Here is a 27,478-nt window from a genome sequence, read left to right on the forward strand (position 1 = left end):
CTTTCAAGAGATCTGCCTTGTGGTCCTCTGTAGTGAATGGAGACTGAGCTGTCCACTTAATCCCATATTTGAAAAAGTATACTAATGGCTTCCCACAAAGTACTGCTTAATTGGTACTCTTATCCAGGGGTCTTCTGCCTGGTGTTCTGTATCCTAAGGACATGTTGAACTGGCGCAATGTTTTTAAACCCAATTCCATACTCCCTAATGTGAGCCTGTTATACAGATTGTAAGAATGAAAATCTGACGACAGACTCTAAAGACTTTTAAAAAGAGAAATGGTATGAAATAGCAAACTATAATATTAGCCCAAGCTAGGATAAGATTCAACTCTCTCTAAACTTCCATTTGATACCATTCCTCCAGAAGTTTAACCACTATAAGTAATCAACATTCACCAAAGTAAACATTAACTATCCCAGCTTTTATATAATCCCCACATAGTGATTGGATCCTTTAAATGCCATAAAGAAACCTCTTTCGTAAAGAAACTATACATATATATATGGTATGGTATACTTCTCGAAGCTCTCAGCTATCTCCTTAAGATTGAGAAGTTAAAAAAAATTCAGACTGAAAGAGCAAACTGACATTCAGCTCACATGCAACTGGCCACCATATTTTTCAGCTAATTTAGGAGTAAAATTCATAAACCCAAAGAGTATGTCTGCTATGCAAAGGCTAAACCAGAGAGATTAACACAAAAGGGTATGTTTGACTATCTGCCAGATAAGTTTATGTGACAAAAGACTCCAGCCTCCTGTATTATGTTATAGGTATTGGCAGGGGATAGATACAGTTCCATATACAGTATTGATAACCATTTTCATTTCACTACCTATTTTATTCTTTTTAATGACGATTAGGATTTATTAGACATTACTGATAATAGTAATAATTGTCCTCACTAGTTGATTATTTTCTGTGGTGATTTCTCAAGTGTGGAATCCATTTTAATGTACTCAAAATTGGGGGAGTGCAAGTTACATGAAATGAGGCAGTCTGTGTGGCTATAAGATGCTAGCTAGCACTGCAAAACCCAAATGTAGTATAATTGGTTGATGTGAACTGAAATTTGACACTGTAGATGAGGGAAGATGCATGTGTTAGGGTGTCAGAGATGGGAAAACAGGATCATATGTGAAACAAGCTTCACAGAAGTAAGAAGTATCTCTGGGGCACCTGGCTGGCTAAGTCAGAAGAATATGTGAGCCTTGATCTCAGGGTCATGACTTTGAGCCCCACATGGGGTGTAGAGATTACATAAATAAAAAAAATTTTTCTAACATTGCAGGAAGGAAAGGGAGTATGGAATGTTTAGGGAATAGTAAGAAAGAGGCACTTAAATAGCAGCATATACTTTGGCAACATGAGACTAAATATCTTGCTGAACAGTTACTCTTAATATTGATAGCAAGACTAATTCTTCCTGCTTTCAAAATTTACTCAGCTTTGTTTTAAAGACTCATTCCCTGAAATAATGCATCCTTTTATTTGTTTGTTTAGGTTCCAGAGTTCTAAATCTGGAAAGATCTACCTCCATAGAGATGTACGGCTCCTGTTCTCTAGAAAGTCAATGGAAGTTGATAGCGGTGCTGCATATGAACTCAAATCTTACACTGAATCGCCAACAAACCCTCAGTTTTCACCAAGATGTTGATAAAAAGTGACATATTAAAGTATTTGCTCAGTACCCAAGTTTGAAAGTAAAAATTAGCGTAGAACAGAGTGTACCAATTAACAACCAGGAGGGTGGATCCTCTCCTGTTATCCTGGACCAGTTTTTATTAAAGGATTCCTGGAATGAGATCCACATATTCCAAGTAGACTGGAAACACTCATGTCCTAATCCATTTTGTACTGTTGAAACCACTTCATTGGACGTGTTGCAATAGCAAACCCCTCCCCCCCCGAGTTAGATTAGTGTTTACACATTTTATTTCTCAGTTATTTAATATTTAATGTTTTCCTTAATACTCAAGTGATGTTTGTCTCTAGTGTTCTAATGTAGCACAAATCCTATGTAAAATCATACTATGTATTTTTGACATTAATGTTGAAATCCAAAATATATGCACAAGTCTTTAATTTTGTGTGATGTGTTTTAAGTACTATTCATTTAATTTATTGAAAATGAGAATGAACTGTTGAGCTTCTTTAAGATTAACGCACTATGCAAGCATGTGTACTTTTTATATCTCCCAGGTTTAGTTTTTACAGCACCGCATCCAGGTTGCTGTCTCACATACTAGTCCTGTAACATGCTCTTTTGGCAGTGCAACGTGGACTAAGCTGCTTCACATTCCCTTTGCAAGTTCATATCATTATGCCTATTCATATTACTTCTAGAACTCCTTATTCCCAAAACAGTTATATTTTTCCTTAATTCCTACTACAGAGGCTTTACATTAAATTGCTGTCCCATGCTAGATAACTTTTGCAAATTGTTATAAAGAATATGTACTTTGAAAACAAATTAGTATTTATATTGTAAATATATGCAAAAAAAACAAAGAAATGTGTATTTGGCTTTTATTTTTAGATGAGATGTTCATGTGATTGAATGAATTTCTGGTAGCCATCAGATAGTTTCCATTCTAGCTTTACAGTGGACAAGAGAGGAAGACGTCTTGAGCCTCTTCCCCAAAGAAATTTAATCGTATTCTTGCTCAGGGTCATGATGGAAAGCATTTGGCAACTAGTAAAACCACTGAGGAAGGGAACTTGACTGAGTGCCTCAAAAGTCCTCCCTCCATCCCCCTTAAAAAGAAGAATGGTTTTAGATGTTTGTACAGGGACAGTGAGCAACAACAGATCAGGTAACAAGGCACAGATACTGGGAATACTGGTACAAAGCTGCAAGTGCAGGTTAGAGAATACGTACTACTCAAGTAGGCCAAACCAAGAGACCTGGGAGTCCAGAAACAGGTGACTGCTTTGGAATTTGGGAGACCCAAGATAATGGATAGACTATTCAAGGGAAATCAGACCAGTGATGAGTAGGTAGCCTCAGGCTGTGCAGCCCAGCAAGAAGCCTCTTATAAATATTTTTTAAAATACTTGCTGAGGCACCTGGTGTCTCAATCAGTTGAGCATCTGACTCTTGATTTCGGCTCGGGCCATAATCCCAGGGTGTGGGATGGAGCCCACATCCAACTCCCTGCTATGCATGGAGCCTACTTAAGATATTTTCTCTCTCTCTCTCCCCTCTCCCCCATTCCCTGACCAAAGTAAATATTGACAATTTTGAATGAACCTTGGAAAATACCAAGTAGTTAAACCATCAAAATGCTTTTCTTAAAAAAATAAAAGAGCGCCTGGGTGGTTCAGTCAGTTAAGCACCTGACTTGAGCTCAGGTCATGATCTCACAGTTCACGAGTTCAAACCCCATATCGGGCTCTGTACTGACAGCTCAGAGCCTGGAGCCTGCTATAGATTCTGTGTCTCCCTGTCTCTCTGCCTCTCCCCTGCTCATGCTCACTCTCTCTCAAAAAATAAACATTAAAAAATTAATAAAAGTTATTCTTTGAGCTCTTCAGTAACCCCAAAATTAGTGACATATGTTGGATGCGGGTGTCTTCTTATGTGGATACCTTACTGTAACCTTTCTAGACTTATTTCTAGCACATATTTTTCTTGTTTCTGGGTATCTTAAGATTGCAAGAAGATGATTGAAACATCTGGTTGGATTCTGTATCCTTGCTGGCAAGTTTGTGCAAGGGAAACATGCTGGCATTTTGTCCCTCTTCTTCTTAGGGTCTTTTATGCCCATACTGTTTTTTCCGTTTGAGGTATGGTGACCCAGCACCTACCTGCTCTCACTTGCCCTGGCACCATCTTTTTCATAATAGTTCTTTTCCTACCCTTCTTTTGTCAAAGGCAGAGACTTTACCGCCTCTTTGTATTTACCGACCATGTCACTAGATTGAGTGTTGGCATGCAGGTAAATATACCAGCAGACAACCAGTTCCCCTATGGTAGGTAATGGAAATTTCCTCATTTACCACAGGGTCACTTGACAGTTCTGTAGACTAACATAATGAATCATACTGATAATTTGCTTTAAAAAGGAGCTCTAGGTCATAAACAATCTGTAGAAAGTCTTCGGAAATTTTCTTCTCAGGTGAGAATTAAAAATAGTAAGTGATGAAATGGGGACTGAAAGGAAGGTATCCATAAGAAGATTGCCTTTTACTGCCATTTTCCCCCACCAGGTCTTCATCATTCCCAGCATGAAAGAAAGGAATGCATTTCTCTTTCAAGGCTTTATTCTAAGGATCTTCCCTCTTAATTAGTTTTGTGAATGAAGTGGTGATACTTTTTCAACCTTAATTTTAGAAATTCATGCAATACATGTTCATTATAAAATTTTTCACACTATATGTGAATATGAAAGTCCCTTTCTCTGTTCACCCTTGTAGCTATCATTTTACAGAGGTGGTCACTGTTAAAATTTTGGTATTTGACACTCCATATGGTCTACTAGACCTAGGAAAACGGTGTCAGTCTAGATGGGAAGAAGGCTTTTCATCATGGTAGGAATTCATTCTCAGTTCCTAAAACTATATGTGCATTGGAATCAGTCCCTTTTACTCTATCGTGGATCATCTATGAAAAAGATGTCCTTTCTAAAAATTTTTATTATGGAAGTATAGTTGACAAGATACATATTTTAAACTTGGACACTGGGAGGAGGAAGAGAACATGTTGAATGCCTACTATGAATGTGCCAGGCACTGTAAACAATTTATATGTTATTGAATACTTATAGGCATACTGCAGAGAGTATAGATGCTCTATAATGAAAGAAAAGGAAGCTTGAAGAGCTTTCCCAAAGTCTCACTGTTAGAAGAATCAGGAATCAAGTCTGAGTTAAAGCTTATGTCTTTTCCACCTTACTACATGGGCATTTTGCCTCTTTTTCCATCCTTTCTTCCCCTAATATTTATGCCCTGGCCTGGTATAAAATATACTTTTCATCAATATCCTTGGCAATAAAGCTTATAATTTACATGAGATAAGTGAGATATATAAGGCAATGCCTATTAATCATTAGGGGAAAAAAGACTTGAAAGGACTTTAAGAAGGAAGGAATGTCCTAAACCAACTCAAAGGCCATTCAACTTAGTATACTGTCAGGAGGCATGCAAGTAAAGTTGAGGGAAAGTTGAGAAACACATTGTGGCAAATATTTTATGAGACTTAAAAGGTTTAAAGTTTGTGAAGTCTCTTCTAGACCCCACTGTTCATCATTCTTTTTAATTCATTCAAAAAATTTTTGTTTGAATTTTCAGTTCATATAAAGATCTCTCATCTCAGTCCCTAGGAAAGTGGCATCTTCCAATTTCTAAATTCCATTGCCAATACTCGAGTGGTTGAAACTGCTCTCTACAGTTATCTGACCTGTATTACCTACCTATTCAGGTAATCTTTGTTCCCTGGGCTTAGCTCTCAGAAATCACCATTTATCCTCGGGGGTTGTGGTACTCACTACCTCACTTGGCTTTCTATGTGGATCTTCCAGGCTCTTCCTTATCTTCCTTTCATTAAAAATACATTCTGTTCTTGGGGCACCTAGCTGGCTCAGTCCGAGGAGTATGCAACTCTTGATCTCAGGGTTGGGAGTTTGAGCCCCACACTGGGTTTAGAGACTACTTAAAATCTCTAAAAGATGCGCTGGTACCACCTTCCTCAAGCATACCTGGGCCAATGAACCAGTGCTGGTTGCATCCATCGAGGCCTCACTACAATTCTGCCCACCTTCGCCCCTTCATATGCAACCATGACTGATCAGGCCACATCCTACACCTATCAAGTGCCCCTCTGAGATGATGGGGACATGCCCGACATGCCTAGCCACCCCCAGGACCCCAGAGTCCAAGCTCAGAGTGGCTGAAGAAATTGTGAGCACCTCTGGTGACAGAGGGGAGGCCCTCTTCACTCTAGCCAATAGAATGTGAAACACAACCACAGGGGGGTAAAAGCATTCTGTTCTTGATCCTTGCTACAATATCAGCACTGATGTACATGGATTTCCTCTCTCAGCTGCTTGAGGAATGCATGGGATAGGACATTATCTCCTTGACTCATATAAACTCTTGAGCTAGGGTATCTAAACCTCTAAAAGACCTCTGGGTTTTTTGTTTTGTTTTGTTTTTTGTTTTTTTAAATCTTCTATACACCTACCAAGTTCCAAGCCTGAAAAATCTTGTGCAGGTGTGGATCAGAATCACCAGGGGGAGCTTTGGTTAAACATGAATACTTGAACCTTGCCTCAGAGTTAATGAAGATCTCTGATAATAGGATTTCTCAGTGATTCTAATCCCTGTGGCTAATTTAATTAAAATGAAATAAAATTTAAAATTCAGTTTCTCAGTTGTACTAGTCACATTTCAAATACTTGATAGTCAAATATAGGTGGTAGCAATTATATTAGATAGCACCGATATAGAATTTTTTTTAAAATTTTTTTAAATGCTTTATTTATTTCTAGGAGAGAGAGGGAGACAGCGTGAGCAGGGGAGGGTCAGAGAGAGAGGGAGTCACAGACTGAAACAGGCTCCAGGCTCTGAGCTGGCAGTCAGCACAGAGCCCGACACGGGGCTCAAACCCACGAACCGCGAGATCATGGCCTAAGTGAAAGTCGGACGCTTAACCGACTAAGCCACCCAGGCGACCCTAGAATATTTTCATCATCACAAAAAGTTCTCTTGCAGAGAACTGATCTGGAATATATAGATGGCAGTTGAAGCTATGAGGTAGAAGTGATCTGGAGAGTGTAAACCTTGAAAAAGAAGAGATCTAAGGACAGAATTGTTGGAATCCTCTCTTTAAGAGGCAGGTAAAGGGGTGCCAGGGTAGTTCAGTCGGTTAAGCATCTGATTCTTGGTTTTGGCTCCCGTTATGATTTTGCAGCTTGTGGATTCTAGCAGCTCAGAGCCTACTTGGGATTCTCTCTCTCTCCTTCTCTCTTTGCCCCTTCCCTGCTCTTTCTCTCTCTCTCTCTCTCTCAATAAATAAATAAATAAACTCTAAAAAAAACAAAAGAGGCAGGTTAAGACTCAACAAAGGAGATTAAGAGGGGATGGCCAGAGAAGTAGGAGAGATTTAGAGAGTAGTATCCTAGAGGTCAGGAGAAGTCAGTTTTGAAAAACAGAATTCTGGTGAACAGTGTGCAATTTTAAACCTTAAGGAAAATGGTTAATAATGCAGAGGAGTGTTACTCAAAGAATGTTATCTCAGGTCGCCACAATGGGGCACTCACCTTTGTAAATTCCTCATTGACCAAAGTCTCCCTCCCAGAAATTCAATCTTGCCCTCATGTGAGTGTCACTCATGTGAGTGGCACAGAATCTCTATCCAAGATCATATACACTGATTTTATATATATATATGTGTGTCTCAGATTTTAACTCAAGCTCGCAAATGCATTGATATAGGATATATACCAGAATGCCAATTTATTATAAAAATACAACTGTTAGACACTTCAGTTAGCTTAACTAGTGCATTTTCCTTTCTCCCTATTGTTTGCTGTGAAGGGAAGGCAAATTTTCAGTAGGTTGCTTTGTGAGTATGGAATGAGAACAAATATGTTGTTGATCTTAAGTTCTCAGCTGGCCCAGCTTAAAGCACTCTCAAGGGATACCTTTGTCAAAGAGTTAGCATCTTGAATTATCCTATTGTAAGTACTTGCTTGCCTGACAAACCTCTTCCTTCTTTTCTCCAAAAGGAGTGCAGTGTAACACTTGGCTTTTCAAGTTGCAATCCCCATGCAATTCTTCCTGTCTGAAATTCTTCCTAGGAAACTCTGGTTGAGTTTTTTGCTGGTTTCTAAATTCCCGCAAGACTGCATTCATTATCTGCTGCTTTTTACTAGTTTCACTCTTAGAGGGCAGTCCTATTCCGAAGTTTCTGAGAAACTCTTCATTGGAATCAATCACCCTGCACAGTATTGCCAGTAGCTATTTCAGATGTTGATTATTATGAGGATAAATGTAAAGCCAACTGATTTGGTAGTTAAGAAAGTCATTGGATTAGTTTGGTGGCAGGGGTTTCAGTAAAGTTGTGGGAGTGGACCTCCAGGAGTGGACAAATGAATGGAATTTGAATTATTTCGTCAGATATTTATTGAACATCTAGGGAATGCTGGGCTCTGGGATTGAAACATAAGCAAATATGGACCAGGCCCTTGCCCTGATGTGGCTTATTTGAGTAGGAAGGTGTCTTTAATGATACGTCTAATGGTACAGTGTGTGTTGCTTGAAGGGCCATACAGAGATGGGAAGGCATTTAAGAAGTGAATCTAACCTAGGGTAGTGGCTCAGGAAAAGCCTGAGGTGACGGTGCAGAATTTGGGATGTGAAAGATGAATCTGGTTAGCAAAGGGGAGCAGGAAGAGGCTTCTGGAGGAAGTAGCACAGAGCTTTGAAGAGGCCCCCNCGGAGGAGCAGAAGGTGAGTGTGCACGGGAAGTGGTCCCGGGGGCTCGGAAGGCCCAGAGGCGAGCTTGCCGCGGGCGGAGCCTGCCGGGCGGCCTGCTCCCGCCGCGTGCGGAGGGGCGCGCCCGGAGTCGGCCCGCTGCGCTTGCTGCGGAGACCTGGAGCTGCCTGGACGCCTCGGCAGTGAGGGCCGAGCTCTCCCAGATCTGCCGCCCGCCTGACTGGTGATTGGCGCCCGCGTGGTGGGAGTTTGCACATTGTCCGCGTCTTGCCTGAGACTCGCCTTTTCTAGCGCCTCGGTGTGTCGCCTTTTTCCTTACACTCCACTGTACATGCGAGCTCAGGACTCCGTTTTTGCGGTGGAACCTGAGTTTTTCCATGTGCCTCACTTGGCGTAGGAAGTTTAATTTTCCTCTTGAAGAACTAACTCTTCAACTACTAGTATTGTCGGCATGCTTTTAACTCCAGAGGCTGTATCTCGTGTTCGGGCGGTGAGTTAGACCTGGGCTGGCCTTTCCGATCCTGTCCTTGTTGGCCGCATAACCTTGGTCAGTCGCTAAACTCTTTAGTTTTCAATTTCCTCATCTCTCAAATGATAATACTTGCTTTGTCTGCTTGTTGTGAGGCTTAAATGACGGGGGTAACTTACAATATTTATTTAGCACACTGTGTGCTCAGAAATATGAGCCACTGAGAACCGCATATGGTACTTGACTGAAAATCAAATGCTTGGAATTGAAAATTTTTTACCAACTTAGTTGACCTGGATTTTTGTAGCAACAGGAATATTTTGTACACTCACTTGTAATCTTCAGATGTAGGAAAATATTCCACAAATCAGTATGATTCGAATTAAGAATATTAAGACTTCGTTTTGTCTGTGCTAGTTCTTACCCCTTCCACCATTATTATTTCTGCAGCTCTACCCACCTAGGTACTTGTGGCTGGCCTACAAAGGCCATATCTTGTTTCTTAAATTGTTTATGGAGAGTTACCAGCACCTTTCCTTGAAAAATCAGACAGCATTATAAATAGGATTTGGGCTAGTACTTGGACTTTGTAAGGGCATCTGCTTCATGTTCTGCCCATGCTCCTAAACAGGTTGGAAATTTGATTAGTGTATTAGTGTTTTAAACCCACTCCATACGTTCTTACCATGATAACTTTTCTTCAGTTGAATGGTTCTCTTACATTACCTGTAAATATTTAAAAAAAGAAGAAAGCAATTGCATAGATAATAGGCCAGTTTACTGTATTATTCAGGATTATTCCAAGGAAAATTATGTTCGGTATTTTTCACACTTTACAAAAACGTGGGCTTATAGGACAAAAAAATATAGTTTAAAGATTACAATCCTAACTATAACATGAAATGTCAGTTATTTATTGAAAAACCTTTATTGCGGTGTTCATAATTGCTTGGGATTTAAGAACCCCCAAAAAACAACAAATCCATGTCTGTGCTATCTTGTCCTAAATACTGAAATCAACCTCAGTTTTGACTTCTGATGTACAGTGGTGTGCTTTGTAGTTTGTTTGTTTTTTTTATGAGATTTTTAGTGTGTTGCCAAAGTGTAAAGTGTTGATTTCTACAGGCAGATGGTTTTACTTGGAACAACCTAATATTATGCTTAACAGTATTAAACCTGTTTGAACGTTTTCGTAAAGGTCTATATTAAAATTTTAACTCCAGTCCTTTTGTTTTAGGTCTGTTGTCATTAATACCAAAGTGTGTTGGTAATATAATGTCCCTTCTTGAATTAGGGATTGGCTGTAGATGTTAAGTGTCCCGTAGCATAGATACCATCCCTAAACATGAGGAGAATGTGCAGAGTCACTTCTGTGTTCCTATGGGCCAAATCACCTGTTTCTTCTATTTTGGAAGAATAGTTAGATGACCTAAAAAATAGGATTATTCTCCGTGTACCCAGTTGACCTTTCAATTAAAGCCAAAGTATTCAGCTAAAATAGCTTTAGTTTTATGGTACGTTGGCCTCTGAAAAGTTGAGTGAGGTAAATAGATGAGACGGCCTGGAGTAAGAGGTATTTCTCTGAGTAGTTCATGCCCCTTGTTAAGAGAAGAAAGCTGTATGGACCACTTTTTTATTGGGATATTAAATATGTATAAACATGAAAATAAGTATAAACACCTATCTCTTTAGCAATGCTTTAAAATTAAAATGGGTCGGACTCCTTCGTGGCTCAGTCAGTTGAGCATCCCACTTCAGCTCAGGTCACAGTCTCACCAGTTCCTGAGTTCAAGCCTCATGTCTGGCTTTGTGCTGATAGCGCAGAGCCTGCTTTGGATTCTCTGTCTTCTCTCCCTCCCCCTCCCCCTNTCTCTCTCTCTCTCTCTCTCTGTCCCTCTCTGTCCCTCTCTCGCTCTCAAAAAATAAACATTGAGGCGCCTGGGTGCACATTCAGTTAAGTAACTGACACTTGGTTTTGGGACTCAGGTCATGATCTCACTGTTCTGGGTTCGAGCCCTGTGTTGGGCTCCACACTGGAAGTGCAGAGCCTACTTGGGATTCTCTCTCTGCCCCTCCCCTGCTTGCTCACATTCTGTTTCAAAAATAAACATTTAAAAAAATAAGGCACCTGGTTGGCTCAGTTGGTGGAGCATGTGATTTTTGATCTTGGGGGTCGTGATTTGAGCCCAGGTTGGACAGAGATTACTTAAAATTTATTTTAGATTAAGACAGATACAAACAAAATTAGTGTAAATTATTCATTGTGGCATAGTATTTTGCTTAAAGTAAATTTCCAACATATTGAGAATGGTAGCAATTGTTAAATGCTAGGAACATTTTAAGTATGGCAAGCCTGCTCCCCAAGGTCATGTGATGATTCAGTTGTCCTTTTTTTCTTTTTTTTTTTTTTAATGTTTATTTTTGAGAGGGAGAGACAGCACGAGTGGGGGAGGGGCAAAGAGAGACGGAAAACAACGCAGAATCCAAAGCAGGCTCCAGGCTCTAGCCTCTGAGCTGTCACCACAGAGCCCTGCACACAGGGCAGAAACCCATGAGCCATGAGATCATGACCTGAGTTGAAATCAGGCACTTAACTCACTGAGCCACCCAGGCACCCCTCAGTTGTGCTTTTTTAGGGTAATCTGTGATCATTTAACTCTAAGAACAAAAATACATCATTTACATTTTAAATTCAACTCTTTTCTTTTCTCACTATTCTGGACAATTGGAGTAGTACTGCTCAGTCTCTGTCATGAATGAAAGCTGAAATGGAAATCATGTAGCGAGTGCTTAGACATGAGATAGCAATTCAGATGTGCTGGTGTATACTTATATTTTTTCTTATAGATTATCAATGAAGTGAAGGCATTAAAAAATTTTTTTAGCAGAGACCTCGTGGATCTATCACCTGTGAATTCCATTTTGAATAACACTCAGCTCTGTCAGACATGTGTGCATTCTTGTCCTGGCGTGAGAAGATGCATAGTGGAGACTTAAAACACATAATTCTATTTTCATTGTGAACATCTTAAAGTCATGGACTCTCCTTTATTTATCTTTTCTCCCATAGCTCCTATCTTACCTGATTCATTCCATTAATCTCCTTGTTCAGAAAATGTTGGTTGAATGAATTTTTCTCAAATTTTCAGTTGAAACCATTGCCAAAGTACTATCTTAATACAAATCACAAAGCTTGTACTGCACCTTCAAAGGGGGAAGGATAGACTATAGTAATATAAAAACCTTTGTTTAGGCCTACTTAAGAAATCTGAGAGAGTGTAAAGGAATGTATATATGCATGTATATTCATATGTATTGCTTTTAAGTTTTTTAAAAAGATCTCAAGAGCAGGTCTTCTAGAGATTTTACTACAATATTGATCAAATTAAGTTAGTAAGATGTCTTGGAAGAAGCTAACACAAGTGGGGCTCCCAACGGAAACATTTTTGTCAGTTTAAAAGATAATGCTTGGTGCTTTTGAGAGTAGTGGAAAAGGAAGAGAACTATTAGGTCCATATGTCATCACTGAAGAGTGGGTACAAACTGCTTTCCCATTTTCCCAGCTTTTACAAAATTGCAGTTAGTGTTGGCATTTTCTATTGGTAACTAAAAGCTTTAAGAGGATTTTTGATGTTACTTTATTTATTTAGAGAGAGAGAGTGTGCGAGCAGGGGAGGGGCAGAGAGGGAGAGAGAATCCCAAGCAGCCTCCATACTGTCAATGCAGAGCCCAATGAAGGGCTCAAGCGCATGAACCCCGGAACCATGAGATCATATGAGACCTGGGCAGAAGTCAAGAGTATGGTGCCTAACCAACTGAGCCACTCAGGTGCCCCTCAAGAGGGTTTTTAATTTTAATTTTTAAGCCATAATTTGCTGGTTTGGTTTGTGTGCAACCCTTGAATCCTAACAATCTAGAAGTAAACCTCAGAAAAGTTTTAAAATCTTTCTAGTTGCTATTTATCAAATGTGCTGCATGCACAGCATTGCTTTAGGCTTGCCTCTGTGTCTGCTACCATAACATATTTCAAAGATAAGCTAATCGTGAAACTGTCAGGTGTTTGGAAAGTTTCTTAGCTTTATTGAAACAACGGGAGTACATTGTGTTCATTCATTAGGCTTTTTATTGAACACCTGTTAAATGCCAGGCACTGCGCAAGCAGCAAGGACTTAATTGGAACACAGTGTTTTCCCCTTAGAGATCGATAACAGTCCTGATACCTTACTGGCAATATCCCAAAGGATTTGTTGGCTTTCGTTAATCTTTTCTACTTATTAATCAATCAGTGCATCAGTGAACATATTGCTGAGCAGATAGAGAATTTGCTTAGAGTGATCAGATTTTTATTGCCGATATTGCTATGTAGCATCTCTGTTGAAAGTGGAAAAGTGGTATCAATCATTCATACTTATTATTAGTCCATGACATAATAATCCTTAATTGTTTGAATGTTCTTTATATATATGTTTTTATTCCCTATACCCCACCTACTCAACAAAAAAGGACATCTAATATGTTTTAGTAGACTAATTCACAAAAATACAAGTGCCTAAACAATGTTAGGCTATGTGCTAAGTATAGAGTATATAATGAAGATAAATGTACTTATGAAGAAGATAACCTTCATTTAAAACATTATTTTTAAGTATTTTTTTGTATATTATAAGCATATATCTTTGTTATGACAATCCTGGGTTTCAGCTTCCCCAGTTTGTAGCCTATGGTGAAATGTTCTGCAATTGTAATGATCCTTTTTCTACTCTCCTCCCTACCAAAGGTATTGTCAGCATAGAAACCACTTAGCTGAGTGAATCTACTCACATTGGAGCATCTGCAGTAACATTGCTTTGTGACACAAAAGTGTCTTGGAGAATAAAATTTTGAAAACAGAGGTTTTTTTTTTTTTTTAATTTATTTATTCTGCGAGAGAGAGGGAGAGAGAGAATCCCAAGCACGCAGAACCTGATGCAGGGCTTGAACCCACAAACCCATGAAATTATGACCTGAGCTGAAATCAAAAGCCGATGCTTAACTGATATAGCCACTCAGGGACCCCCAGATTTGAATTTTGGTTAAAATACTTCCTGGTTAAGATGGTCATTTCTCATTTCTCTATTTTGTTGATCCCCTCTATTCTATTGGCTTTTTATTTCGTTAACGTCTGCTTTTTATTTTCTCATACTCTCTTTTGGTTCTGTTCTTTAACTACTAAATTTGGATATATAACTCATTGACTTTTAGTTTTCTTTTTTAATATGCGCCCTTAAGGGACATTTGTTGAATCCTACAAGTTTGGTAAGTATAGAATTTTTATCATTGAGTTCCATGTTATTTTTTATTCCCATTATTCTTTTTTAACCATGAGTTATTTTAGTAATTTGTGTTTTTAAGCTTATATACATTGCAGTTTTATTTATTGAGGGCGGGGAGACACAGAATCTGAACAGGCTCCAGGCTGCAAGCTGTCAGCACAGAGCCCAACATGGGGCTCGAGCTTGAATTCATAAACTGTGAGATCATGACCTGAGCCACAGCTGGATGTTTAACTGACTGAGCCACCCAGGCGCCCCTATGCACATTAGAGTTTTAATGAGTTAAGCTATTTTAGTTTCCTAATAGGGATATATGAATTTTTTTTATTGTTGGCCTTTGATCTTGTGAATTACAGTCATAGATGGTGGTCTGGATGAAATTGTTAAGACTTATTTCATAGCCTATTATTTGGTCAATTTTTCCATTGTGCTTGAGAAGAATATATATTTCCTAACTAATTGGGTACAGAAATAAAATCTGATATCTTGACTACTTTGTCTTTTTCACTTATCAATTATTGAGGAAAGTGTGTTGAAATCTATGCTGATAGACTTGTCATTTGTTAGTGTAATTCAGTCAATTTTTTCTTTATATCTTTGGAGGCTTTTTATTAGAGGCATGAATATTTAGATTCTCTGCATCCCTACTAATATTTTTTGACCCCCCACTTTTTTTTCCTTTTTTTTTCTTGATCTCCCAGGTTTTTGGGTTTTTTCCTTCATGATTAATTTTTCTTCCATTTTATCTCTACTGTTAGTATGGACATTACCTACTTCATTTCTGTTATGTAATTGATTCCCCTTGAAATTTTATCATACTTAATTAAACAAAATGTTACATTAATATCACATATCCTTTCCAAATGATGTGGACCATAGAACACTTAAACTGTGTTACATAGTACTTTTGTATTTATTTATTTGTTTGTTTCTAACGTAAACTCTTCTGTTGAAGGGCTCAAACTCAAAACCCTAAGATCAAGAGTTGCATGCTGTACCAACTGAGCCAGCCAGCCTCCCCTTTTGTTTTCCTTTTGTTTTATTTAACCTCACATATTAAGACATTAAAATTTGAAAAGCGAGTGTGTTGATTATATCTCAGCAAAGCTGGGGGCAAAATTATTAAAGTGACTTGTCAGTATACATTAATGTATTCCAATTTCTTTGCTATTTCTTACCTTTGAAAAAAAATTTTTTTTGATGTTTATTTACTTTTGAGAGAGAGACAGAGACAATGTGAATGGATGAGGGACAGAGAGAGGGAGACAAAATCCAAAGCAGGCTCCAAGCTCTGAGCTGTCAGCACAGATCCCAGCATTGGGCTCAAGCATGATCCATGAAATCATGACCTGAGCCAAAGTCGGACACTTAACTGACTGAACCATCCAGTCACCCCTCTTTGCTATTTGTTTCTATATCTCAAACCTTTTTCAAGATTTATTTTCATTCTAGCTGAAATAAATTTTTTAGGAGTTACTTTGAAAGATGTCCCAAAACATGGAATCACACCAAATTCTCTGTGACCTTTTCCATTTTTTAACATGGCTGTAGGGATAAATTGCTTATGTTACCTGATTTTATTGACTAGCTTCCTGCCTGGACAGTATAAACCACTTTGGGTATTTCACACAGAAAGAGATGCGATTTAGGGAATTAGCTTACAAGTTATTAGAAGGGGATGCAGGGATAAAGGGGGAAGACAATGTTTCTACAGGTGAGAGATTATAGAAAGTTGTTGATTCTGCACAAGTGAGCACTATTCTAGCCCACCATCCCCTACACATACTCTCATGGAACAGCTGCACTAGCCCCTTATGATCTGCTTGAGGCCCGCCTGCAGGAGCTCATGGGCTATTGTTGATGTTCACATTGTTGGTGGCTCATCAGGAACAGAGTGGATTTTTTCTCTCATGCTTTTTAATCTGTGTAGTTGGCCGTTAGCAGAACCTAATCGGAGTTCAGTCTGGGAAAGGTAGTTTTCAGGCTTCTAGCAATGTTTCAGAGAAGTGTTTCAAAGAAGGGTAAGTGTTGGCTGAATGCCAGTGGACGGTCTGCCACCTGACGTGTTATTTATAATTCACTCTACAAGATCCAGCCATTTCAACTTGCTTGTCAGTAAGGTCTTTTAACTATACATTAGCAAAAGGTTAAGAATGTTTCTGTATGATCCATGAAAAGTGTTGTAGATTTGTTGATGGTATATACTATGTTTTAAAAATACAGCTTTGGTCATATTTTTCCCCCTTTTGGTAGTAAGTGCAGCTGAAATTCTAAATCCAGCTACAAAATTGCAGCTAGCAGGCACTTAACCTTGTGCTATGTATTGGGCAAGAACGTTCAATGATTTTGTTTTTTCTAGGACACGTAGATCCATTCTAAACCTAAATGGTACTTCTGTAAATGCTGTTTGTCCACACGTTTTTATAGTAAACTAATTCGATTTAATTGAACGTAATATGTATATTATATATAAGCATATACGTGAAAGTATTCTTTATTAAGAAAATAAGGGAGTGCCAGATATGATGGTATATTGTGTTTAACTTCCCCCCCTCTCTTACACAAAACAAGGGAAACCTGCAGAAACACTGGAAAATAGGGACAGTTGCTACCTCTATACCAGAAATGTTAAGGAATTTCTCTTAGATATAAGACAATTCAAATCAAACACAGGAAGTGGAGAGTCTTTATTCCCAGGCCCAAGAAAGCTGGATGGTTTTAGCAGAAATGTAGAACTCTTGTTGACATTCTTTAATTTGAATGTGCGAGAGGGGGCCCTGGGTGGCTCATTTAAGTATCTGACTTCAACTCAGATTTGTGGGTTTGAGTCCAGCATTGGGCTCTCTGCTGACATCTCGGAGCCTGGAGCTAACTTCAGATAAACATTAAAAAAAAAATTTTTTTTAATGTGCAAGGACTCAAAGGCTATAATCAAGTTATAGTCCTTTTCAACTAACATCCAAATTTCACGGTTATCGAGCTTAGAAAATAGAACTGTACAGAAGGACCCAAGAGTAGGTTCCTTCTTCCAGTTCCCTCTGAGTAGCACCACTGTGAATACAGCTGTACAGGTTGCAGTGACCCCGCCCATCTTCTTGCACTAAACTGGTAACCTTAAATTTACAATATTTCTCTAGCTTTTATGATGAATTCAATGTAGTCATACCTTACATAAGGGTTAGATTCCAAAGTTAGTAAGGCAGGAATAGCATTTAACTAAATTTACTCTTGAAAAACCGCAACGAAGTCATAATCATAGTGGAAACAGCCCCATCAATTCTCAGTAGGACAAGTAGTCACTTTTTTAATCCAGTGGCTGATTTTTCAGTTGATTGACTGCTGAGGTAGTAGACTTGTATGTAGGGACTCAGTTTTTAAATACTAAGTTGATAAACAGAACATTGATATGCTTAAACTCTGAAAGAGGCCCAAGATTGAGATCATCATGGGAACGGCAGGTTTGCCTCACACACCTCACACTTGAGCTCTCTGGGGCATATTCTTCTTGAATGGAATGACTGGCAGAATCACCACTAATACTATTTAGAGTCTCTATCTCTGATGGCATAGTTGAATTTTGTGTACATCAAGTGAGGTGATGTCTTAGACTGGAAATCTAAATAGATGCATGAAACTACAGCATAAAAGGAAGATAGAACACTTGAAGCAGAAAGGAGCATACATATAAAGGAAGCCCCACAGAAAAAGTATATTTGATAGCAGTTTTAATCTCAAAATCCTCTAAGACTAAAAATGAGAAGATGTAGTAACAGATGAAGATGCCAGTCAAGATGAAGGAAATACTGACGATATATAAGGTGAACAGAGCTGATTATAAAGCATGTGTGAATGTAATTTTGAAAAATAAATGCAAAATTCATGTCATTTTGGGCATAAACAACTTGCTGTACGAGAACAGTAGCCTTGACATTTATGGATATAACATTCCTGCTTTTTGACATTTGTAAATAATCTGGAGGAATCGAGATATGCAAAGGTGTATGATTTTGCCTAGCTGGTATGCAGAAAAGGGTCTTTTAGCTGGAAGATGTACCTTGCCGTTGCCCAGCATCACCTATTAGGGCAGCTTTGTTTTTCTTGATTCATTCTTTCTTCTCAGTATTTACCACAAAGTCATAAACATTGCTTCCCCTTAAAATATGGTTCTTGGAAAGAAAGTAGGCAGTATCAAGACTGGTGTTAAAAATGAATAGGCTTAGGTGGAGGCCTCTCGGCTCTGCCACCACTTCGTGCCCCAGGTGGGGAGACCACATGCCCTTGGAAGGGGGAATGAAGAGAAGTTGAGAAGAGGAGAAAAGAATGGAAAGAGACAGTACCTTTTTCAACTTGACAAATAGTTTCTGTTGACTGTGAAGAGGTGACAAAGACACCCTACTTCCTCCAGAGTCTGCAGATGGGATCTTGGGAAAACTGACAAAAGTCAGGACAAGAGAAATGTCCCTTCTTAAATGCCTCATACCATATACAGACCTTTTGTAGATGGATATCTACTCCCATCTTTACCACCACCTCCTGAAATGAGAGACAACTGAAAGGACTGACCTCTTCCCAGGACTGAGGCTGGTTTAGTGAGTTACTTATCTATAAAGATGGAGGGGCCCTGAGAAAACTGAACAAATAGGCCCTGCTGTTTTCCTCTGTTTACCACTCTCACGTCATACTCCTTTTGTCTTATTGTGTTTTTTCTCTGTACTTTTGATCAAACCTAGTATAAAAATCAGGTTTAACTGTTTCTTTAGTCTCCCGTATCACATAAAATTTATATTAAATTCTTTATGCTTAAAAAGAAACGTGAATAGGCTTAGGGGTTCTTGGCTGGCTCAGTCTGAAGAGCATGCAACTTTTTTTTAATGTTTAATTATCTGTGAGAGACAGAGTATGAGCAGAGGAGGGACAGAGAGAGAGGAGGAGACACTAATCAGAAGCAGGCTCCAGGCTCTGAGCTTGTCAGCACAGAGCCTGATGCCAGGTTCGAACCCATGAAGTGGGAGATCATGACCTGAGCTGAAGTTGGACACTTAACCAACTGATTCATGCAGGTGCCCCAAGCATGTAACTCTTGATCCTAGGGTCATGAGTTCAAGCCCCATATTGGTTGTACAGATTACATTAAAAAAAAAAAAAAAATGAATAGGCTTAAAATATTTACAGTCATTTATTTTACATGTAAAATGTGTTTTACAGAAAAACACATTTTTGATAAAGGATGGGATCTTTGACATGAGCAGTGTTTGTCATTAAATATGAGGGGAAATTAGGGAATAATATACACTGATATGAAGGTTGACAAAAATGATGTTTCTCTTTAAAATTACCAAGGTCAGGGGTCCTGGCTGGCTCAGTTGGTGGATCATGCAATTCTTGATCTTGGGGTTGGCAGCTCAAGCCCCACATTAGGTGTAGAGATTACTTAAGAAAAGTACAATCTTTTAAAAAACAAATAAGGAGCACCTGGGTGGCTCAGTCCGTTAAGCGTCGGACTTCGGCTCAAGTCATGATCTCACGGTTCGTGGATTCGATCCCTGCGTTGGGCTCTGTGCTGACAGCTAGCTCAGAGCCTGGAGCCCGTTTCAGATTCTGTATCTCCCTCTCTGACCACCCTCCCCTGTTCGTGCTTTCTCTCTCTCAGAAATAAATAAAAAACATTAAAAATTTTTTTTAAACAAATAAAAGGGAAAATCTGCTGGTAAATAAGCTACTGTTCATTTCTATTCTAGAATCTCAGAGCTTCCAAATATACATGAATTTGAATTATAGGATTTCAGAAAGCTCTTGTATTTTAACAGTATTAAGATGGTTCTCTAAATATAGGCAAAGAGCTGATGAGTTCCTTGGAAGGTGACTAACTATAAATGTATTATACATGACTGGAAAGTAATGGCAAGCAAGACTTCAGAGCTGAGTTATCTTGATATTTTTATCCAGTGTGTGGGGTGTACACATGCATCACAGCTATAATAGAGCTATCACATGGATCATTTGAAAAACAAGACAGAGATGTTTTAAAAGCTTCTGTGCTTGATTTCTTAGTCAGATGCTGCATTATTTGGTATTCGACAAAGTCAGGGTCCAGATATTAAAAGGTGAATTATTTTAAATAGGTGAATTTTAATAGAGAAGTAATTTATTTTAAATTATTTCAGGAAATGGAAGATAAAGTGACTAGTCCAGAGAAAGCTGAAGAAGCAAAATTAAAAGCAAGATATCCTCATTTGGGACAGAAACCTGGAGGTTCAGATTTCTTAAGGAAACGATTGCAGAAAGGGGTAAGTTCTTATATGTAATCTTCAAATGCTTAAATCCTGTGAACTCACTGTGCTGGTTGCTGTTATGAAATGGGTGTCTGTGTGTATATAACTCTACCTTATCAGGTACAAATATATACATAGATATATATCATTTTTTCTAATATTTTATATTGTTTACTGTATAAATCTGTGTGATAAGAATGTACATCTCTACATCTCATTACTTTTAACTATAAACTATTTCAAGCATGTAGAAAGTGCAGATAATAGAGCAGAACCCATGTACTCACCACTCAGACTTAATATATTTTGTCATATTTACTTCAGTTTTATCTTGGTAAGAAAGAAAATGTAGATATATTTGAAACCTACCACATGTATGTATATATCCCCTGCCCCCTTCTTTCCTTCACCCCACCCACCCTTCTTTCCAAAAGCAGGAACTATCCAGAAGCTGACATTTATCCTTCTGCCAATATTTTTTAACTTTTACTTGTTTTAAAGATGATTTCCATGCAAAGGCTAAAGATAATTTTTATTTAGATGAAATGATCACTTGTAAAAAGGCAGAGCTTATTATCTCCTTTACATAATACATTTTACAGAGTTACTCGAATACAACTTAAACATGATAATTTTAGTAGTTGAGGTTACTGAAAATAGTTTTTCAAAATCTTACTCATTCTTCGTGAGGTAGAAACCATTATTGCTCAATAATGAGATTTTAATTGAGATGCTGCTACATGCTCATTCCTTAGGTTTTCTTTCTAACCCATTTGTAAAAAAAAAATTAAAGGACTCCATCTTCAGTTTAACTACATTTAAATTATTTACCATATAGGGAGCAGAGGAAAAAAAGAATTAATAGTACCAGGTGCCAAATCATGTTTTTCCTAAAATAAATACCTTGAATATACTCGTATCTGCTGCATGCTGAGTAAAAAAACATGTCCGCATGTGTATGTATGTGTATGTATGTTTATATGTGTAGGTATTGGCAATAGTTATATATGGATTATTTTCTCAAATCAAATTGCAAAAGGATATTTTTTCCCAGCTTTATTGAGATACTATTGACATACAACATTGTGTAAGTTTAAGGAGTGCAATGTGATGATTTGATAAATATATATATTGTAAAATGCTTACCAGTAAGGTTAGTTAACACATCCCTTACCTCACATAATTACTGTTTTGTTGTTGTTATGGTGAGAACATTAAAGCTGTACTTTCCAGGCCACTTTCAAGTATACAATTCAGTATTGTTAACTTATTGTACATTAGATACCTGGAACTTCTTATTCATCTTTATAATTGGAAAGTTTGTGCCCTCTGACCAGTATCTCCCCATTTCCCTCACCCTTCAGCCTCTGCAACCATCATTCTGCTGTTTTGGGAATTTAATGTTTTTAGATTCCACATGTAAGTCAAATCATAGATTGTCCTTTTACCAAGAGTATTTTCACAGGGTTACCCGGCTGGCTCAAGTCGGTAGAATGTGTGACTCTTTATCTCCAGGTTGTGAATTCAAGCCCTATGTTAGACATAGAGATTACCTATAACAGAAAAAATAAAGCTCACCTAATAAAATTCTTACAGAATTAAAATAAATAAATGAAAACATAGTTTTAAAAGTGACAAAATATGGAATTTTCTTTGTCTTATAAAAGAATAAAGTTCACAGCTTTGTAATAATAGGATGGCAAGAAGGAATTATACCAAATATATAAAAATATAAAACCTCTGTTCCATGAGAAGTAATTCAGTGGGGAAATTCTTATAAAAGTGATAATTAATACCTGTAGTACATAAAAAAACATTCAGGTCCCCCTACGTAATACATTTTATCAGAAGAACTATTAGAAACAGAAAAATGTTTATCCATGATAGAAATCAGTGAAATGTAAATTATATCATTTCATAGTACACAAATGCATAAATTAGAAGAATATTTATAATAATAACCACTGGCGAGGTTGAAGTTGAATATAGTTAATATTCTCTTTGTGGGTAGCATTTAGTATTATTGTGGAAAGGGATATGGATCAAGATTTATATAAGTGTTCATATTCTTTGAATAACCCCTTGCAAATTAATCTAAGAGTATAATTCAATATGAGGAAAAAGTCTGGAAGTTTGAAGATACTATTTATTTGTAGCTTTATAATTAGAAGCAGCATCACTCTTCAGCAGCAGAGGAATAAATTCTAACAAGTCAACAAAATAGAATATTTTGTGGTTATTTACAAGCATTATTATGAAGACCATAATGTAGGGGATAAATAGAAAAAGCAGAATGAGATACATATTCCTTGCAAATACAGTTATGTAGAATGTAGTTGTATCAAATCTAATTTTGAAATGGTGCTATCAGGTATGATTTTTATATATGAAATAAATTATATAATCATCTTTGACTATGAAATTATTATTTGGATTTGATTGACTATTAAGTGTTTAGGAAACTTTTTCTTTGTTAATCTTGAGCATAATTTATGTATTTTCAAGTCAAAATTTATAAATCTTTTATCTGTAAGTGGTTGTGAAAGAGAACATACTGCCTGAATCAAGAAATAGAATTTGAGAAGAGAACTCTTGAATGATTTTGCATTATACCAAAATGTCAATGAATAAGCACTTTTATATTGGGGAATGAAGTCTTATATTCAACTATATCATTTCTTACTATTTTAAAAGAGTTTTGAATTTTTTAGGTGTCAGGGTCTTAGGTTTTAGTTTTCCTTCGTCACAATAGCAAGCTGGCCTGTTACCTTAGTATTTTTTTTTTTTAATTACCTTAGTATCTGTGAACAGTTTCTTCTCTGAGAGGATTGATTAGATGCTTATATTTGGTCCCTTTCTGTTATACTGAACTCGTTAATATTTTTATACCTATTTTAGGCTTTTAAGAAGGTGACTTGAACAGTGTGGCACAGACTGTTAAAGCTGGGAGGGATATCAAGAAGTCTCGCCCATGTTTTTTTATATTTATGGAGTTTGTGAAGCCCCAGAAAAAGTGAGGATCCAGTTTTAAGTAAAATGGCCTTAAAATTAGTTAATTTGTCACTTTAGGTGATCACTTAGTGTCACTGCAGTTATAAATACTGATGTAAATGTGACCCCTAAATAAGCGGGGGGGGAGGTGTTATATAAGATTGTCACCTGATGACCCAGAGTATATTTTGTTAAATTTGTTTAAATGTTTATTTGTTTTTGAGAGAGAATGACACAGAGAAAGAGCAGGAGAGAGGCAGAGAGAGAAAGAAAGGGAGACACAGAATCCGAAACAGAATCCAGGCTCTGAGCTGTCAACACAGCCCCAATGCAGGGCTCAAATCCATGAACTGTGAGATGATGATCTGAGCCAAAGTTGAACGCTTATCCAACTGAGCCACTAAGGCTCCCCCCCATGTTTTGTTAATTTTTAAAGATTTTTACTTAAAATGCAAAACTTAAAATTGTTGAAGACAACTCATAGCCTTGTTAGACATTTTTCCTAAAGTGAGAAACTCTGATTTAGTTCAGTCCTATCTCTGGAGCAGTTAAAATTGTTAAGCACTGATTTTAGTTTTGTCTTTAGCCATATTAAAGACATTTAATTCCTTTTCCCCCAAGCAGAGTAGCCTAACAATTAAGTGAGAACCCCTTGTGATGAACTTGTGCTTACTATAAAAGAGGATCATTAGAAACTGACTTTACTACAGTGGGGGAAATCTGCCTAAAATATATATTGTGTGTTAAATTTCTCATTTTGTGCTTTTGACTGAGTAAAGAATTTGGCAGTCTGCTTTGTTCTCCTGTAGAATTTCAGAAGTAGTTCTCTAATATGATGCAGAAGCTCTAATGTGATTCAGAAATTCTGAGATTTTTTTTCACCACACATTTTTTTAATGTTTATTTTTGAGAGAGATTCTGCTCACGCTAGTGGGCAGGGGCAGAGAGAGGGAGACAGAATCTGAAGCAGGCTCTGTGCTCTCAGCACAAAGGCCAGCATGGGTGGGGCTCAAACCCACGAACTCTGAGATCATGACCTAAGCTGAAGTCACACTCACAACTGACTGAGCCAGTTAGGTGCCCCCACAATACTCATTTTAAAATACGCAGAAATAAAGCTGCACCAAGCGTTAGAAGGGCCTGGTCCCAGTTTCCTTGTTAACTGCTCAGTGTGTTCTGTGTAGAGTGACAACATGAAAAGCAGTTTCTAGCTTGAGACCCTTTGGCTTTAGGCCTGAGCTGTCTTATCAAAGAGTAGTTCCTTGAGGGAGGCAGCCACTGAGACCTTGTCCTAGGCCACTCAGCAATCTTAGACCAAGCTGTGAATTCCCAGCTACTTCATTCACCATGTGAGATTTCCCTGAAATCTCAAAGAGAATTTTTCCCCCTTTCCTTTCTGCTTTTGTCAATGAGGTGCTTGCATACTCTAAAAAGGTTAAAATCCTCCCCCTTTGAACACCCATAGCACCTTGTGTACTTAAAATAGTATAATGGTTGGAATACTCGACTGTTGTTCATCTTTGTATCTCCAATAGTCACACATTGCCTTATGTATAGTAAGCAGTCCGTAAAGGTAGGTTAAACATGATAGGTAGAAGTTGGAAACCAGGGTATCTTTGTTACCTTATTCGTCCTTCTACCTTAAAAGGAATGGCAGTTGTACTTCTTCAGCGTCTTAAGTGAAAAATGGAAGTGTAGGATAGAGTTCTGCGTTTTTTAAAAATATTTTATTTATTTCTGAGAGAGAGAGACCGTGAGCAGGGAGGGGCAGAGAGAGAGGGAGACACAAAATCTGAAACAGGCTCCAGGCTCTGAGCTAGAAGTCAGCACAGAGCCTGATGTGGGGCTCGAACCCACGAACCATGAGATCATGACCTGAGACAAAGCCGGACACTTACCCGACTAAGCCACCCAGGCGCCCCGGGATCTGCATTTTAAGTGATAATTAATTTCTAATGAGTTTATTTCTTGTTACCCTAGCATTTATATTTTAACCTTAAATTTGATTTTAGTGAACTACCTTCATTCAAAAAAAAGATTTTATTTTTATTTATGTATATAATTTTTAAGTGGGTTCCGTGCGCAGTGTGGAGCCCAACTCAGGACTTGAACTCAGAACCTTGAGGTCAAGAACTGAGCTGAGACCAGGAGTTGGATACTTAACTAACTGAGTCACCCTAGTCTCCCTCAAGTAAATGATTTTAAATCCTTGCATAAATGTTCATTCTTGGTAACAGGAGCTATAAATAATGTTTTAATAATTGAAAGTGTGTGGCACATCCTAAATGCAAGATGGTGAATTGTTTTTATTGTCAAAATAATTCAAGCAAGAATTTCTGGTTTTTCTTTTAGTAAATGAAAGCTTTGCTATTTAATCTATGTTAATGTTTTTTGAATTTTTTTAGATTATCTTATTTTATGCTGACAGTTTAGGTTACATCTCCATCTTAAATTCATTGATTGCATATGAAAGTTGTAAATTCCAGCCTGATTTTTTTTTTTCTTGTAGCAAAAATATTTTGATTCTGGGGATTACAACATGGCTAAAGCAAAAATGAAGAACAAGCAGCTTCCTACTGCAGCTCCGGATAAGACAGAGGTCACTGGTGACCACATTCCCACTCCACAGGACCTTCCTCAACGGAAACCATCCCTTGTTGCCAGCAAGCTGGCTGGCTGATTAAAAGAGCTGAACTGCATGAATCTTCCAATTCCCATTATTTCTCCTTAATATGTTACTTTCTCTGCTTTTTGTTTCCTTTCATTCACTAAGTCATTTGAGAATGACAGCTTTGCAGGTAGCGGTAGTGTGTGCTGCTGTTGTAAGGGAATATACATGTGTAGAGTTTTTGATTAGTTTAACAGTGCACTGATAAAGAGAACATGTTAGAGCAACATAAAGTAATCTACTTGAAAATAATTGTATATAGTACCTAACTCCTAGTGTAGGACTGGTTCAACAAGTAACAAGCAAGATTTACAATTGTAATGTTTTGGCTGTCTTTAACTCATCTTAAATAGCTTTGTATGTTACTCTTATTTAATATAACCTCTATTGTATTGATTTCTTCTGTATTTTCCTTTTGGATTTTGTAAAAACAGAAGTTTAAGACCACAAGTTGGAAGAAAGGTCACGTTCTTCAAACAAAAATAGATGGGGCTCTGAAAGATTTGTATCTCTGTGCTTGAACTTGAATGGCCTTAAACCTGTTTCAGCTTTAACAATAGAATTTTACTTGGGCAATATTTGCCCATTCTGGTGTAACTTATGTGACTCTAGTGCTTAACAGCTGCCGTTGAAGCTAGTATTCTTACTCAGTTCTGTAGTGTTAGAATATCTTTTGTTGAAGATGTGAATGAAGTGTGCATGTGCATTGACTGTTGAATTCACTTTTGTGCCATTTTTGTAAATACAGTAGTTTGCACAACCTCTCACAAATGTCTGTATTAATTTCACATATTAAAAAGCAGATGATGTGCCAACCAGAAGCACAAGAGTTCCTACACAAAACTCTGTATGTCATTAGAGCTTTTGTATAGTAAGTAGTTTACAGTCTTGGGCTTATAGAATACTAAACTGAACTCTTTGTTTTGTCTGTCATAGACTTAAGCTTTTTCAATTGTTATTAATATCCATGACATTCAGTGGCCTTGTGCAGATACGATATGTTGCTTAGGCATATCTTTTGTCCTATGCAGAACATTTCATTTTGACTTTTATGAAAATTGCAATTCATGTAATTTATATAAACTTTTTTAATGTAGAAACTTTTTACTTCCACAGTCAATTTAGGGGACACTAGAATAAAAGGCTTCAATACTCTGCCTCCTGTGGCCCCTCCCTCCTTTTTTTCTTGCTGCTTTGACTCAAATCTTGTTCAGCCATGCTGTTCAGTCTATTCAGAAGCATAAGTGTCTATCCTCACTCTTGGGATTCACGTTGCTGAATGCTATATTTTATAATAGAATGATGTTTTTCTTATAATTTCTCA

At 37.7% G+C, this 27,478-nt stretch overlaps 2 protein-coding genes across 5 annotated transcripts in view; both read left to right on the forward strand.

The window, feature by feature from the left end:
• The window catches only part of ATOSA (atos homolog A), a 95,253-nt gene extending 92,791 nt beyond the window's left edge, over positions 1-2,462 (forward strand). For all 3 annotated transcript variants that reach the window (XM_077764383.1, XM_077764382.1, XM_077764384.1), the window contains exon 13: positions 1,507-2,462. In XM_077764383.1, the coding sequence (XP_077620509.1) occupies positions 1,507-1,660 (154 nt within the window). In that variant the 3' untranslated portion in view covers positions 1,661-2,462. The remainder of the gene's footprint in view (positions 1-1,506) is intronic.
• A 5,987-nt stretch (positions 2,463-8,449) lies between these two features.
• Positions 8,450-26,185, forward strand: ARPP19 (cAMP regulated phosphoprotein 19). Of its 2 annotated transcripts, none has more exons than XM_077764386.1 (3): positions 8,450-8,457; positions 20,388-20,510; positions 25,996-26,185. In XM_077764386.1, exons 2-3 carry the CDS (start codon positions 20,391-20,393, stop codon positions 26,164-26,166), a joined length of 291 nt encoding a protein of 96 aa, XP_077620512.1. In that variant the 5' UTR covers positions 8,450-8,457; positions 20,388-20,390; the 3' UTR covers positions 26,167-26,185. The 2 variants fall into 2 exon arrangements, with proteins under 2 accessions (XP_077620512.1, XP_077620511.1); XM_077764385.1 differs by lacking the exon at positions 8,450-8,457 and adding an exon at positions 14,187-14,206.
• The last annotated feature ends 1,293 nt before the right edge of the window (positions 26,186-27,478 follow it).

The sequence above is a fragment of the Crocuta crocuta genome, unplaced genomic scaffold (assembly GCF_008692635.1).
Source record: "Crocuta crocuta isolate KB4526 unplaced genomic scaffold, BGI_CrCroc_1.0 scaffold102, whole genome shotgun sequence".
NCBI classification, from domain to species: domain Eukaryota; kingdom Metazoa; phylum Chordata; class Mammalia; order Carnivora; family Hyaenidae; genus Crocuta; species Crocuta crocuta.

What these genes read in the sequence shown, in the direction of transcription:
- ARPP19 (XM_077764386.1), top strand. Translation starts at nt 20,391, where the DNA reads ATGGAAGATAAAGTGACTAGTCCAGAGAAAGCTGAAGAAGCAAAATTA. An exon ending in GGAAACGATTGCAGAAAGGG is followed by an intron (nt 20,511 to 25,995) that starts GTAAGTTCTTAT and finishes TTTTTCTTGTAG; the next exon opens with CAAAAATATTTTGATTCTGG.